The sequence below is a fragment of the Kogia breviceps genome, chromosome 3, assembly GCF_026419965.1.
Source record: "Kogia breviceps isolate mKogBre1 chromosome 3, mKogBre1 haplotype 1, whole genome shotgun sequence".
NCBI classification, from domain to species: Eukaryota; Metazoa; Chordata; class Mammalia; order Artiodactyla; family Physeteridae; genus Kogia; species Kogia breviceps.
Genome location: NC_081312.1, coordinates 78,415,053 through 78,432,525, shown reverse-complemented (window position 1 = coordinate 78,432,525; position 17,473 = coordinate 78,415,053). Strand labels below are relative to the sequence as shown.

The following is a 17,473-nucleotide window of genomic DNA, read 5'->3' as shown; positions in this document are numbered from 1 at the left end:
AATCATAGCAGCAGCAATATTTCCTTTAACAGGCAGTAATGGAAACGAGAGCATCACACTTATATCACAAAAATATTAAAAGCAATGCTCTTTGGAACATTAGGTATAACATGAATCACAGAATTTTTTTTTTATATATATGTAGATGCATGGTTTATATTGAGTAAATGTTACTGCCAAAGAATACACATCAACAGCCACCGGCTTAAAGTGAACGGAACATCCTCAGAACAAATAAATAGTTATTTATCAGTCATCTACCACTGCCATTGTACCTCCGGTCCTATACTTAGCTATCACAACAGTTGCAATCAGCATCATATCAACCAGGTTACAATGTCACCATGACCACAGTTTCAGATGAGAAACTGAAGCTCCAAAAGGTTTAGATCATTTAAGACCACGCATCTAGTTGGTAATGGAGATAGGATTCAACCCAAGGAAGAATCCACACCTGTGTTTCTACTCATCTGTCCTGCCTAGAGTTGGGTTACATTTCATCCAGTGAATGGTTAGTTGACTTCATTATGTGGGTTTATTTTTCAGCAATTTCTGCTGCTAAGGTCCATCGTTCTTAAGGCCTGATATTCTACCCAAGGAGGGAGCAAAGGCAAGGGTCAGTCCAGAACCAAGGTCACGGTACAAATCCTCTCTAGGCAAGGACCGTCAAGGTGGAAGAACTTTCAGAGGCTCAGTGTAGAGGTTGAGTGCCACTTCACAAGGTTGGTGTCATAACTCATTTAATCCTCATAAAAAAGACTAGAACATTGTAAGTGCTCACTAAATATCAGCTATTATCACTCCTTCAATAGAAGCAGCTGCGGTGAAATGATCAAAGCACACACACACAGAAGTCATAAATTCACACTCTAGATTCCAAAGCCCACAAGAGGCTGGACTTGTTAGAAGAAGCACAGGTGCCCATTTATCACATGTGGGCACATCCTACAAATAGGTGACAGCACAGGGAAGAGCCACATCACCCATCTGCTTAAGGAGTCAGTAATGCTGGAGCTCTGTTGGGGAAGATAGGTTTGAGAACAGCTGAGGAACTCCTATATTCAAATTGCAGAAATCAACAAAGTGAGTAGCTGGCAAGATGAAGAGAAGTTTTGCCACTGTATTTTCTTACTTAATTTATGGTCTCAGAAATTGATTTCTCTGAGATTCAGGTTTCAAATCTTTAAGATGAATACAGACAAATATCAAGATTATGGTGATAAATACTAGAGGCTCTTCCTCAAGCTGGGCTCAGGACCAGCTACGAGAAATGCCGTTCTAGGTGCTCTTTTCTTCTATACTCAGGTAGGAAGAACGGCTCGTCATTTCTGAACCCAGCAAAATAAGAGGTCTCTATTGCTCTTTTTTCTTTCTTTATAAACATCACATAAATGTCTCCATTTTTTTGTTTTTTTTTTTACCACATAAAGAGCTTGTACAGGATAAAAATAAGGGATGATCTGCAGAAGTCTTTGCCACAGGATGAGGGGAAGAGGGGAAATGAAAAGTTACAAAACCATTATACTACAGAAAGTGTGTCAAATCAGTTGACAAGTGGACAGTGGAAACAGAGTAGATTTAGAAACCAGACAGACCTGGTTAGGAGATCTTGCCATTCCACTAGCCAGCTATGAAAACGCAGGACAGCACTTAACTTCTGAGCCTCACTTGATTAGAAATCATGTATATAAAGCACCAAGTAGAGTGCCTGGCAGTTTGTACTTCATATTCAACAATTATGGTCATAACCACCTCCAATTAAGTCATAAAGCAAAGGGTACTCAGCATTTAAACTCTGAAAATCAAACAAAGTTTCTCCCTATTGCTTCCTAAAAATGTAGGAGAACACCAACCATACCCAAGTTTTTGCACGAAGAGCTATCTCTTGCTCACCCTTCCAACACAGCTGCCCTCTCTATTCCATCAACAGCCTTTTCAGGGAAGGACAGGAGGAAGAAAGAAAGGGAATAAGGAAGGAAGGAAAAAGGAAGAGAAAAGAAATGTAAAAGCCCACAAAGGTCGAAAAGCTCAAAGGATGTTTGCTTGGTACGCATGAAACCATGGAGAAAAGAGGATGAGGACTTTCTTACTTAGCCTCTCCAAGCTCTATACCAGGGGTCACCAACGTGGATGTCTACAGGGCCTGGCAATCAACATCAGCAAGACAACAGGGAACATGGGGAAGTGTTGTGGCAAATTCAGAGTACACGTGCTCATTTAAATGGATTCAAGGGTGACTTTTTAAATGACATTATGATGAGCAAGCTCACTCCTTTGGATTGTGTTTGATGGTGCCATAAAGTTAAGAACTCTTTGGCTCTCCTAATGCTACCTCTAAAACAGCTTTCTACTGAAATACCTTGAGTCATGAAGAAATGTCTAGCAACGTCCAGTCATACTGCTCAGCAACTATTCATCATATTATGACTCATTGCCCAGCATTGCTGCAGGTAATGTGGGACCAGGGTACCTCAAAGACTTCTGGGATGAGTTGAGGCAGACACATGGGCCCACTCTTCCCAGGCCAGAAATAATTGAACTTCAGAAGGAAATGTAGACTACCTAGTCCTATACTCTTACTTTATGGGTAAAAAACCTATTACTCACCCAATGGTATACGACTGTACAAAACACACAGCATTATGAAGCAAGGCAGGACAAGTGTGGGGAGAAGGAAGCACTCCCCACAGGCTCAACGTACTTCATTCACTTCCTCGTTTCTCATGAAGGGTCAAAAAAGCAAAGGCCTATACCAGAAACTAACACAACATTGTAAATCAACTATACTTCAATTTAAAAAAATTTTTAAAAAGCAAAGGCCAACATTCAGAAAGTCACTGGTCCAACATCAGCTTGTCCCCTAAAGTCAAAAACTGTTGAAAAAAGAATAACCATCTGGGGCCACATGAGTGACTCAAGTTCAGAGTTTAAGACTTGGTGGGATTTACAGCAGCACTAGTCACAACAGCCAAAACATGGAAACAACCTAAATGTCCATCAGCAGATGAATGAATAAAGAAGATGTGGTACATATATACAATGGAATACTACTCAGCCATGAAAAAGAACGAAATAATGCCATCTGCAACAACATGGATGCAACCAGAAATTATCACACTAAGTGAAGTAAGTCAGAAAAAGACAAATACCACTTGATATCACTTATATGTGGAATCGAAAATAGGGCACATATGAACCTATCTACAAAGCAGAAACAGACTCAACTCACAGACACAGAAATCAGACTTGTGCTTGCCAAGGGGGAGGCGGGTGGGAGAGGGATGGACTGGGAATTTGGGGTTGCAAACTAAATACTACATTTAGAATGGATAAAAAACAAGGTCTTACTGTATAGCACAGGGAACTATATTCAATCTCCTGGGATAAACCATAATGAAAAAGAATATTAAAAAAAAGGAATGTGTGTGTGTCTGTGTGTGTGTATGTGTAAAACTGAGTCACTCTGTTGTACAGCAGAGAATGGCACAATGTGGTAAATCAACTATACTTCAATTAAAAAAAAAGAAGATGCAGTGGGGATGTTTGGAGCCCATGGCCTCTGAAGGAGGTAAACAAAGCTGGCATCAGCCTCAATGATACAAATGAAAGTAAAGCACACACTCTTCATTCTACAACCAGTTTCCCTCTATCAGCAAATGCAGCTTGAAAAAATAATGGAATTATATGGGGCAAGACAGCTTCTTGAAGGCTGACACAAAGGGCCCCTGGGCTAAGTCAGCTAGGGAATTAACTGCTTTGTGTTTTCCATCAAAGTTCAACTCCAAATATATCTGCAAGCTTCTAGGTAGCCAGGGGCCCAAGAGGCATTTCAACATCAGCAAAACAGCAAATCCACTAAACTCCTAACATTTTACTGTATATACACAATGAAACAATAAATTAAAATATTTCCCAACACTTTGTCTTCTTTCCTGGCATCTCAGTAATGAAATATCAGCACTTAGGGGAATACCAAAATGGTTTAATGAAATCATATTTCATATTTGCAAAAGTTTTGTTTATCAATCTACAAATTATTCCCCTTCCCTCAAAGTCTTCTCCATAGGGCTTCCCTGGTGGCGCAGTGGTTGAGAGTCCGCCTGCCGACGCAGGGGACACGGATTCGTGCCCCTGTCCGGTAAGATCCCACATGCTGCGGAGCGGCTGGGCCCGTGAGCCATGGCCACTGAGCCTGCGCGTCTGGAGCTTGTGCTCCGCAATGGGAGAGGCCACAACAGTGAGAGGCCCGCGTATCGAAAAAAAAGAAAAGTATTCTCCATAAATTAATAGATTTAAATGTGTTGTGTTGATAACAAAGAACATAACAGATGGGAAAGGCTCAGGATGTACATGTCTTTATAAATTTAGCTGTATCGGCTCAAGTTTGTACTCAATTTTGTTTCAACAGCAGTGTGTTTACTATTAGAAATGGACCAGTGGGGTGGGTTGGAGAGAGAAAAGTAAGGAAGTCTACAAGTTCCTCTTAGTGGAGGCCAACATACCATTTGGTTCTCTGGGGGACCACGGGGTAGAATGCAAGTTAATTTCTAGTTTGGCGCCCATCCCTGGATCATTTCACAGTAGGAGTTACCAGATTAGAAATGTGCCTGTGTTGCACAATGAGCAGGGGCCTGCCAGAGGCCATTGCTCAGTCAAGTTTCCCCTTAGTGAAGGACTGTGCCTGTGATGAATGGAGTAAATAGAAAAGGTTCCCGTAAAGGAAATGTGACTGTTGGCTAGTTCTTTTTCTTCTGTCCCATAACCCAAAGAACATTAGTTAAAAACAGATAAAACAATGTGTCATTTCCATGGCACTTACTTCCAGACTGCTGAAAGTGCTGGTCAAAAACAATATTCTTATATTATCCAAGCTCCTCAAAAGCCAGATGTGGGGCATGCATTGTTTTTTTTTCAACTTTCAAAATTGAGGAAGTCAAGAGCCAAAGAAGTCCTACCCATCCCTCGTGCTTTTCTCCCATCAGAAAGAACAACTGGCCCTCCTATAGAAGCTGCGTTTACCATTCTGAGAGTTGCATCCCCTCACTGACTCAGGCATCCTAATCAGCACTGGGAGGCTCGAGCGCACAGTGTCACTGAACACCCGAACAGTGTCCCACGGAAGCAAGCAGAGCTGAGAAGAAACACCCGGGTTAGAAAGGGGAACCTCCGGAAGAAGCTATAAGGAAAACGGGGGAGGGGGGTGTAAATAACAGGGCTTTGGAGACTCTGAGTTACAAAACCCTAAGGCTGAAAGGACACTGTGGTGGACAAATTGAAATTTTTTAAGAAGTATGCTTGGGCCACTAATAAAAAGTCAAAGGTACTATTAGTATATGGCCTGGTCTGTCCCTCATTTTATAAATTAGGAAAGTGAGTCCAAAACATTGCCTGAAGTTCACACTGTTCTCCGTCCCCAAAGTAAGACCTCACTCCAGACCTTCTGTTTCTAGATCCAACATTCTTTCCATTAATGTTGCATTGATTAATAGAAAGAGCATCAGCTTCAAAGTCAGACAGATCTAGGTGGATTCAAATTCAGGTTCCCCCACTTACTAGTCTAGGACTTCTGACAATTCATGGTCTCTGGGAGCCTCAGGTTTTGTCATCTATAAAATGGGGACAAATCTATTACTTTGCTTATATTTCTACATTTACTCTTTATGATACGAACACTGCATGCATAGAACAAAGGTCGGCACAAAGTGAGGATCTGATTACATTTAGATGCTAATGTTTTTGAATCATAGGTTGTTAGATATTTCAAAGAAATATCTATGTATCACCTATGTGCCAAGCACTTTGCTGGGTACTTTCAAAGACAGAAAAAAAAACTGCTCCCCCCAGGTGCCTACAATCAGATTAATAAGCAGGACCTTGATAGCATCAAAAGGTGATGAGACCACTCAAAGGATTTACCTTGAACTCAGAATGTGCCTGTACATTGAGATAAGATTATACGAACCAACACAGAGCAGCTCAGAAACATCAGTTACTTGGAGGAAAAAAAGAATTATGTGAGAAACAAGCTATACAGTCCTCCTTCCCACCCTCCCTCCATTCTTCTCTACTCATGGCAAAGCTCTAACAGGGGAACAAGATATATTTCAAATTTATTTGACCATGAAATACTTTTGTCAAGGAGCATTTCAGAGGCTCACCGTTCAGTAGAATGAGCTTTGGGAAAGCTCGGTTTAGACCCCCTGATATAGAGCACAGACGCCGAAGAACAGCTGGAAGATCATGGAAAAGTCACCCTCAAAGAATAAGTCAAAGTCCCAGGGAAGTCCTCAACCAAAAGAGCCTGAGGACCACTCTAAACTCAAGCTGCCTAATTACAAGGAGACCTGTGCAGGGCAAAAGGAATGAGAAATAGTATTTACTAAGCATGTGTCGGTAACCGGGTGTACATCATATTGAACGATCCTAGAAGGGAACGATCCTAGAAGGGAGGCATCATCAAATTATCATAATTTTTAAAATTATTTTTTAAATTGAGCTATAGTTGATATACTATATTTCATAAGTTACAGATGTACAACACAGTGATTCACAGTTTTTAAAGGTTATACTCCATTTATATTGTAAAATATTGGTTATATTCCCTGTGCTGTACTACATAGCTTATTTATTTATTTATTTATTTTAGTATATAAAATTGAATTATTTCTATAGATTATATTGCTTTATTGAGTTTATTATAAAACAAGTATATATGCATGTTGAAAATTCAAGGAATTCAGAACTGCCTAATTAACAAAGAAAAAAATCCTAACCTGGCAACCACTGTAAACATTATGGGAAATAAAATTTTCAAGTCACTATTTATGAGCCCACACACACAATTTTTATGATAGGAATCATACCGCTAATAGGCAACTTGACTTTTTTTACTCAATAATGTTTAATCTATCTTAAATATCAGTACTACATTCTACAGTGTAGTGAGAATCTGTTGTTGTTTTTTGAAACATCTTTATTGCAGTATAACTGCTTTACAATGGTGTGTTAATTTCTGCCTTATAACAAAGTGAATCAGCTATACATATACATATATCCCCATATCTCCTCCCTCTTGCATCTCCCTTCCACCCTCCCTATCCCACCCCTCTAGGTGGTCACAAAGCACTGAGCTGATCTCCCTGTGTTATGTGGCTACTTCCCACTAGCTTATTTATTTTATACATAATAGTTTGTACCTCTTAATCCCTTACCCCTATCTTGCCCCTTCACCCCTTCCCTTTCCCCACTAGTAACCACTAGTTTGTTCTCTATATCTGTGAGTCTATTTTGTTAGATTCACTAGCTTGTCCTATTTTTTTAGATTCCACATATAAATGATATCATACAGTAATTGTCTTTCTCTATCTGACTTACTTCACTTAGCATAACACCCTCTAAGTCCATCCATCTTGCTGCAAACGGTCAAATTTCATTCTTTTCTATGGCTGAGTAGTATTCCACTGTATGTATATGTGAGTGTGTGTGTGTGTGTGTGTGTGTGTGTGTGTGTGTGTGTGTGTATATATATCACATCATCTTTATCCACTCATCTGTTGATGGACAGTTAGATTGCTTCCATATCTTGGTAATTGTAAACAATGCTGCTATGCACAGTGGGGTGTATGTCTTTTTGAATTAGTGTTTTTGTTTTTTTCAGATATACACCCAGGAGCGGAACTGCTGGGTCATATATGGCAGTTCTGTTTTTAGTTTTTTGAGAAACCTCCATACTGTTTTCCACAGTGGCTGCAAAAATTTACATTCCCACCAACAGTATAGGCGGGTTCCATTTTCTCCACATCCTTGCCAACATTTGTTATTTGTGCATCAATGTGATTATTATTGCACAAATGCTGAAACTGAGAGAAGTCCCAGAGACGTTGATTAATTTCCTAATGTCACAGTGCAAGGAGTTAAACTGAATCCTGACTCAAAAACCGAGTTCATACTCTCGTCACGCATAAAATAGTATCACACCTGTTTCTCTGACTACGATAAGACAAAGATCAACTATGTAGAGAAAGATTTTGCACAAGAGCTGTGATAGTGACTGTCAAACATTGCTCCTAGACAATCCTGAAGGAAAAACTCTTCATTTATACTGTGGTAAAGTTAGTTTTATCACATGCCTTAAAAAGGGCAGGTGTGAACTATGTTTCTACCCAATGGCCATGAACTTGTTATGCAATGGCTACCACAAGCAAAAATTTCTCAAATAAGTAAGTATCTGTAAATGTAAGGTGCCACTTTTTCAAAACTAAAATCAGTAACACAGAATCACTCAAAACTGAAAACTGAACTAGATGATACTGGATATCATGAAGTGATCATATACTCTCTAAGGCAGAGTTTGCTAAATAAAGGGCACATTGGGCAAAATTTAAGAATTTTGCTGGTTATAATCATAAATGACATGAAATAGTCAAGCCATGGAAAATGTCTGACCTGCCACCACTCTCCTGCTGGAGCTTTCAGTAGAAAAGTCAGCCAAGTGCTTTGAGTTGAAGGTATATATAAATTAATGGAATTTGGAAATGGATTCATTCAAGTCATCAATAATTTTTTGCTTTTGAACTACAGGGAGACTATGTATCTAAGTTGCTACACGTTTTGAAAAGCTGGTCCCAGGACCAAGCCCTTTCTAGAGCGCAGCCTTCCACAAATGTGGGCTACAGAGCATGCATGAGATTAAAACTCCAGACTCCCCGCTTACAAGCCTTGGGACTCTGGGCTGAAAGTTTCAACTTCCAATCAAATCACTTATAGTGGTAAGGATTCCATTTTCCAGGTGGGGGAAATGAACAATTAAATGACTTCCCTACAAATCTATGGTCTAAAACAGAACAGCAGACTGAGTTTAGGTTCTCTGTTGAACCATGCTGTTTCTTTAAAGTCTATGAAAACAGTCTCAAAAAACTAAATGTCATATATATCAAATCTTGTATATGGCGATAGAATGGATCACTTTTCTTGTATCCTTTAAGCATGGAATCTTTCTTATTCTAGAAAGGCATTTTGAAGAAGTCCTGAAACACATCTGACTTCTCCGTGACCTGTTAAGTGGAGAAAGAAAATCTAACAGGCAATGAAGGCTGCAATTGGAAATCCATATAAAGAAATGAGTAAGGAAAGAGCTGCTCACCAATTATCTTTAACCGGCCCTGTGACAGGAGATGTGACTTTGTTACTTTGTGGAATAAAACAGGTGGAGATGGTATTATTCAGTGAGTACCCCAAGAGTACAGCCGGGCTGGGTTGTTGTTTTACAAATTTGTGTCTGGTCTGACTGGTTGGTGTTGCTACCCACCTAGTTATTTTCTGCATCTCCCAGAGAACAGGGGGTTCATGACAGCATAAAGGAGCCAGGCCGGGAAAATGGCCCACAATGGGGACAGTGGCAAACTAGAGAACACGTGTCCTGGTTGAAGTGACGTCTGCTCCGTAACCCCAGAAGGTTAAAGTCATACAGGAAAATTAGCCCAACATTGTCAGCTTTTCCAATTTTTTTTTAGAAGCAGCTAGAAATCTCTCCATATTTGAAACTATTCCTAATTGAATCTTTAAAATTCTCTGTTTGCCAGCAAGACACTTCTCTAGGTCAGATGAGGAATAAGAGTGGCCAGTTTCCTATCAAGAGCTGTCAGACTGCTGGACTAGTTCCCAACTACAGTTCAGCATACAGATGGGGTACACTGCCCCATCTGTACGCTGATGGCAATAGCGTGCCATTGCCACAGGGTTGCAGCAACGTGGTATAAATCATCAATATGGGACTTTTTTTTTTTTTTTTTAGTTTACTAACAGCATTACAAGAATATAATTATTTCAGAGATACTTAAAACTGAAGGTATAATTAGGAACATTTTTTAACGTTTACTACTGTCAATCATATCTTGGTCTAACCTTTATTTTAAGTGGAGATCATGATCCCAATATACTTTTCCCCCTTCCATTTACTCTTCTCTTTCCCTTTTCCAACCTTCTCCTAGTTTGAGATGTGAGAGCATGGGACTTTTGTGGAGATGAAAAGACATGAAATAATGCACAGAACACGCCTAGAAAAATGCCCAGCACAGGGGCTTCCCTGGTGGCGCAGTGGTTGAGAATCCGCCTGCCGATGCAGGGGACACGGGTTCGTGCCCCGGTCTGGGAAGATCCCACATGCCGCGGAGCGGCTGGGCCTGTGAGCAATGGCCGCTGAGCCTGCGCGTCCGGAGCCTGTGTTTTGCAACGGGAGAGGCCACAACAGTGAGGCCCGCATACCACAAAAAAAAAAAAAAAAAAAATGCCCAGCACAAAGGAAGAACCCGGAGATTGTAAGTACCTGTGGTTCCTGTGAATATTATTTAGCTGTCAAAGTCCTGCCAGGGCTGCTCTACAACTTGAGGAAGGTAGTGTTAACTCTTACAGCTGAGCTGTTAAAAAAAACTTCTCACAGAATCACTGCTGTACCACCCTCTTTAGCAATCTGCCTCTTAAACTAATCCCTACTTCAGCTTCTCTGAGACAGCTGAGAATCTTTTGCACACCAGAACAAAGGAAAAAAGCAAGGTCTCTGTAGAACGTTTGGCAACAAAGGCGATAAGGGCCTCCCCCTCTCTTTGTCCCCTAGGAGTCAGAGGTACTTTTCCACTTTTTTGTTTCTTTGTGAAAAGGACTCATTCTCTCCTCCAAACTCCTTAAACCAAGCTGGATAGGGGTGGCCTGTATTCATACCCCATATGACTTATTTAATGATCTTTTTGCTACCTGCAGTGACTTCATATACAATCCAGTACACCATCACAGTTATTTTAAAAAGGATATTGTCACTTAATGGAAAGAAGAATATTTGATCCACACACTCACTGACTTAGCATGTAATGAGTTAAGCACTATACAACCACCAAGTTTGATTTGAATTTCGCTAATATTCTCTCCTGAGATATGGGGTCAACCCCAGCCATCAGTAAACTAGAATCAGTGCCTGATTCATATTTAGTTATGTGAAATTAAGACTCTGAAACTTCCTGTTACAGGGACAGCAAGCAAATACCAAACATACGGGAATAATAAAGAGTGGGACAAAGGAAATGATCCCTCAGACTTTCTGGGCTTCACAAAGGAGCTCAAGTCAGCAACTTCCAAGCATACCCTGGGGATATGGAATGGCTGGCCCAGCACAACTCTTCCTCCTACTAGGGCCACTTCCTTAAGTGCTTTAATCTGCTTGACATCACAGTGCAGACGTATGCTAATTTTTCAAAGCCTTCTTATAAACAGCAAAAGTCTAAATACTCTTATCTTCTTGCCTGCTTTCCAAATAAAACCATCATTTTCTCCAATCAAATCCTTTTCCCAACTGCATTTGTGGTATTTTTTTTTAAAAAGATAGGAATTGAATTCTATTAAAAATGGAGTTCAAGGCTTTCATCCCCAGGATAAACTCAAGGCCCGGTGGCAGGTGCAAGGTGCAGATGCTGTCTAGGTAAATATGTCAACAAAAGCAGAGTATTTACTTCAGCACATGAGAAAACCAAGTATCAGTCTCAAATAACCAGTTCAGTAGAATCAAAGAGGTATACCTGCAGGTTTTCAATTTCTTCTTTGTGCTCCCTCTTCAAGTGTAAAATAGCAGCTTGGTATTCTGTAAGATCACAAAAGAAGCCAATTACAAAGAAGCACAAAATTATGCACAAAATTCAAGTGAATATTTCCAAGATTCCAGAGGCCCTCAAACAAGTCAACTGAGTAAATAAATACCATAGTTTGACATTAACCTGATAAGAGATGATGAAAATGGGGGCAAAACAGAGCAAGAAGCTCAGAATAGAAGAGATTTACTCCAGTTTAGCAAATCCTGAATTATGAGACGTCCCAAATTAAGCAGATCGGATAGGGTTAAAAAAAAAAAAAAAAAAAAAGGTATAATAAGTGTTCCAGATAAAGACCGGGTCTGGTGTTTGTCTTTAAGGAGGAGTTAAAGCCCCACAAAGAACAAATACAGTCATGTTAAGAGCAGACACATAGGAAATAAAAGAAAACTTCTCTACGTGAGATCACAGAACTCTATTTTTAACTGTTTCCAAAAAAAAAAAAGAAATCTCCATTTGAATAAGCAAGCACCTAGGGCTGATTTTAATCTTTAGATCACTTCAGAAAGTCAAGACCATTTGTCATGTGGATGGGAGACTAGGGTGAGTTGAGGTTGAAAGGAGGACAAAAATAAATTTCTGGTCCAATTTTTGTCTGAGTCTAATAATGTTTATTCCAACAATAAGCCCTAAGTGTACACAGGAACTCCTGCCAACCACTAAAACTACCATCCCGCTGGCAAAGCATGAAGCACCCGGGACGACTTTTATTTGCAGCAGGACAACTAAGAATGTGGGGTTGGTCACAGAACTATACAGGCTGCAGAGAACCACAAAGCAAAACGCTAGAAGAAAAAATTGCTGTGGGATAAGTCGCCTTTTTTTGAAAAAAAAAAAAAACACAAATGTGTTTGGGGCTGTGATTATGAGTAAGAAAGAAGTCATTTATATGTCATTTAAAAATGTATGAAGGGGCTTCCCTGGTGGCGCAGTGGTTGAGAGTCCGCCTGCCGATGCAGGGGACACGGGTTTGTGCCCCGGTCCGGGAGGATCCCACATGCCGCGGAGCGCCTGGGCCTGTGAGTCATGGCCGCTGAGCCTGTGCTCCGTCCGCAACGGGAGAGGCCACAACAGTGAGAGGCCCGCGTACCGCAATCAATCAATCAATCAATCAATCAATCAATAAAATAAAAATGTATGAAAAAGCATGCTATTTCTTCAGATGGATTCCAGAAATTCAGGCATGAAAGTTTAGGTTTCAATTCAAAAGCACACACTACTATATATAAAATAGATAACTAATAAGAACCTACTGTATAGCAAAGAGAACTTGTCTCAATACTCTGTAATGGCCTATATGGGAAAAGAATCTAAAAAAGAGTGGATATATGTATATGTATAACTGATTCACTTTGCTGTACAGCAGAAACACAACACTGTAATCAACTATATTCCAATAAAAAAATTTTTTTTAAAGTGGACGAGGAAAATCTCTGGGAAAGCTGTGAGAGAGAGGAGTGTTGCTGTTGATAACTAGGACTAGCCACACCACTATTCTGATGGGAAATGTGTTCCACTGAACTACGATCCCTCAGTAAGTTCTGTGGGTTCTACATCCAAACCCTACCTTCAATCAAACCACTACTCACCAACCCCACACCACCACTATGATCCAAACCACCACCATCTTTTCCCTGGACCACTGCGGTAATATGTTTCATTCCCACCACCAACATTAACTCATTCTCCTCACCGAAGCCTGAATGATCTATTAAAGGCATGAATTGGATCCTATCTCATTCCTGGCTTTCCACTTGGAGTAAAATCAAAACTCCCTGAGGCAGTCCATAAGGCCTTTCACAACCTTACACCTGCATACCTTCTACATGCCACCTTTCCCCTCTCACTACATGCCAGGCACATTGGCTTTCTGGCTATTCCTTGAACTTGTCAAGTTTTCTACCTCAAAATCTTTACTAATATTGGGGACAATAATGATGAATTGCATTTACTGAGCACTTACTATATATCAGGCCTTATCTAAGTATTTCATATGTATTAACTCATTTTGTCCCCACAATAACCTTATGATGTAGGTGCATTATCCCCATTACAGATGAAGAAACTGATGCATGGAGAAGCAGCTTATCCAAGGAAGCTGAATAAGTTGCAGAGCTAAAATCATGCATAATTCAATGGGTGGATGTATAAATAAACTGTGGTATATCCATAGAATGCAATACTCTGCTCAGAAATAATAAGGAATGAACTATTAATACACCAACAAAGACAAATATCAAAGGCATTATGCAGAGTGAAGGAAGTCAGTCTCAGAAGGTTAACTATTGTTTAATTTCATTTATATAACATTCTGGAAAAGGCAAAACCATAGGGATGAATAACAGATCAGAGAAGCAGTGGCCAGAAGTTAGAGATGGGGGGAAGGTTTGACTACAAAGGGGGAGCACACAAAGGAATTTTGAAGGTGATGTAACTATTCTCCATCCTGATTATTGTGGTGGTTACATGAATCTATACATTGGGTTAAAACTCAGAATCAGAATTTTCATACCAAAAAGAAAAAACTTAACTCTGTAGTATGTTAATTTTTAAATATTACAAGTATTTAACTTTTCATTGTTTTCCCTAGGAGATTCAGCATAACACAAGAATACCTGTTACTACCACTTCTATTCATTGTTTTCCTAAGGGCACTAGCAGATGCAGTAGGACAAGAAAAAAAGAGAAACACATGTGCATATACACATATTTTTATATATAATAAAGGAAAAAATAAAGCCATTATTCACTGTGATTGTGTATTTAGAAAATTCCAAAAGATTCTGCAGATAAAATGTTAGAATTAATATGTGAGTTTAGTAGAGTTGCTGGATATTAAATCAGTATACAGCAATCCTGATATTAGCAACAGTTTAACAAAGAACACTTGACACAGTACCTCTAAAAGCATAAAGTACTTAGAACCTTACCAAAAATGCGTAAGACTTCATATGAGAAAATAGAAACATTACATTGAAATATATTACCAAGAAAGACACAGAAAGTAAGCAAGCCATGTTTTTGATGAGACTCAATATTGTAAAGATGTTTATTTTTCCAAATTGATCTACAGATTCAATGCAATCCCATTCAACATTTCTAAGGGTTTTTGTTTTGTTCAAACTCAAGGAGCTCATTCTAAAATGCTTATTGGGGCTTCCCTGGTGGCACAGTGGTTGAGAGTCCGCCTGCTGATGCAGGGGACATGGGTTCGTGCCCCGGTCTGGGAAGATCCCCACATGCAGCGGAGCTGCTAGGCCTGTGAGCCATGGCCGCTGAGCCTGCGCGTCCAGAACCTGTGCCCCGCAGCGGAGAGGCCACAGCAGTGAGAGGCCCTCGTACCGCAAAAGAAAAAAAAAAGAAAAAAAAAGAATAAAATGCTTACTGAAGCACAAACGTGCAAAAAGCCAGTAAGGGTCAAGAAACTCCAAGTAAATATCAAAGTAAGACAATTTGCCTTACCATCTAACAAGAAGTACCTTTGCATATCACAACCTAATTAAGGTGGTGTGGTACTAAAAGAGGAATAAGAGACAGACAAATAGACTAGAGAGCCCAGAAATATAACATAAATTTATGGTCACTAGATATGACAGAAGCAGCACAAAAGATCTTTCTTTAGAGTAAGAGTAGTCTTTTCAATAACTATGGGCTGGGAAAAGTGGCTAATTCACATGAAAACTGGATCCCAACTTTATACCATGTAATGAGCTAAACCGTAAAAAACGGAACTGTAAGTATTTTATAAGATAATATAGCATAATATGTTTATAGCTTCAGGGCAGGAAGGAATTTAGGGTTCAAAAAAGCATCACATATAAAGGAAAGAAAAACTAATAAACTTGACTGCATTAAAATTAAGAACTTCTTTTCATCAAAATATGCCATCAAGAGAGAGAAAAGACAAGCCACGGAGTGGAAGAATATACTTGGAACAAATAAAGATCTAGGATAAATATATAAAAATAGTTCCTAAAAAAACTATGGAAAATGAAAAATAGACAAAAATGTCAATAGACAACTCTAAAAAGAGGACATACAAGTAACAGATGAACTGAATGGTACTCATTCTCAATAGTAACCAGGAATCAAGCTGGACAAAACTGACCGCTGGTGAAGATGCTGAGCAATGGGAACTCTCATACCCTTGTGGCAGGAGTGCAAACCGGTACAATCACTATGGAAAATGTTTGACATTTTCTAATAAAAATTGAAGATATTCATACCTCCTTACCCAACAATCCTAGTCCTAGGTACACAAATGAAAAAACTATACAAGGAAAGCAAATAATATTAACAAAAGTCGGGAGAATGGTGGCATCCAGGAGAGGAGGAGTTGAGTTGGGCTATGATGGAACAAGCGTGTTCACTGAAAAACTATTCTTTAACCTCTACGCCTTCTATACCATTTTCTTTATGTATACCTAACATTAAAATATAAGAAAAAAGGTCACTCTGGTTGTAATAATTTTCTCATATATCACATAAAGAATATCATATAGGCATAAGAGAGTCTCTAGATGGATCAAATAAGAATAAAACAATTTAGTAAGTGTGCGTCGTGTATACATATAGAGTCCTAACCTATATGATGATCAATATTTAAACCTCAATCAATTCCAAGTCTCTACAAAGTAAACAAAGGAAGCTTAGCTAAAACAACCTTCCTGCAAAACTGATGCCCCTTGGGAATAACATCTACATCCTAATTAGAAATCACATAGAATATAGTTGGAAGTGATTTATTTTGTGTAAATTGTACCTGCAAGGGTGTGACAGATATAGTTATGACTAATCAACAGACTGATAAAGATCACTGCAAAGCTAACACCCAGTAAATCTTGATTCATCTCCTCCTCAAACAAGTATTTGTGCCAACAGTTCCAGTGTGACAGGTGGCAAGAGAACACACCCCCATTCCTGACAAGGATGACAAAATACAATCTCTGGGCAGCACGCAGAAGGAGGAAGTTAACACCCTCACTAGTGGAATGCTCACTTTGAGGGTTCATAAGAGAATGGTAAGAGAATATAAAGGTTACAGAATAACGAATCATAGTTGGTTGGTAGTTTTCAATTGTGTCTTGTTCGTGGCCGTCCCCTCCCTCCACATTTTTTGGGTTTGCAAATGCCTTGGAGTGGACCAAGGCAAATCCTCCCTGTCTCTTGGGGGTGATGATGGGGAGGCAGAGGTCTCCATTCAGCACGAAGGATGTTTTTGTTTCTTAAAAAGAGAACTTGGGAATTCCCTCGCGGTCCAGTGGTTAGGACTCCGCGCTTTCACGGTAGGGGTCACGAGTTCAATCCTCGGTCAGGGAACTAAGATCCTGCATATCATGTTGCAGAGTCAAAAAAACGAGAGTGAGAGCGAGAGCGAGAGAAACTCAACCCTGAAATTCAGTAGTTTCGGGATTCTATGAATGTGTGAAAAGGAGGAATAGAGATTTGGACTATCAGGACTTGAAAAAGGCAGACTTCTTTGAAGGCTCATTAGCCCCAGTGGAAACTAACAAATGGATTCAGATAATCTAGCCCACAAAAAAGAAGTCTGAAGAATGTCTTTTAAGAAAATACTATATAATATGGAAAGACAGAAAAAGGAAAAGGGATCCTGACAGGATTCAACATCTTGGAGGAAAATAAGTGAGAACTTCCCTCCATAAAAATATAGTTCTTTCTAGTCAAGTACTTGATCTAGTTGGTAGTGACCCTTTTTATTGTACAAACCTTTGTTTTTGATCAGCTCACAATGAAACGTCCTTTCTGCCAGATACCATTGTTCTCCACCTCACCAAGAGCAAAGTTAAAGATGATCCAACGTGGGGGCATGTGGGGACCAC

The 17,473-nt window shown here is 39.7% G+C and overlaps 1 protein-coding gene across 5 annotated transcripts in view; it reads right to left on the bottom strand.

Moving 5' to 3' along the window:
• Positions 1-17,473, bottom strand: part of FMN1 (formin 1) — a 447,127-nt gene that overhangs the window by 243,165 nt on the left and 186,489 nt on the right. For all 5 annotated transcript variants that reach the window (XM_059056125.2, XM_067028908.1, XM_067028906.1 and 2 more), the window contains one exon: positions 11,565-11,626. In XM_059056125.2, coding sequence (XP_058912108.1) covers positions 11,565-11,626 — 62 coding nt within the window. The remainder of the gene's footprint in view (positions 1-11,564; positions 11,627-17,473) is intronic.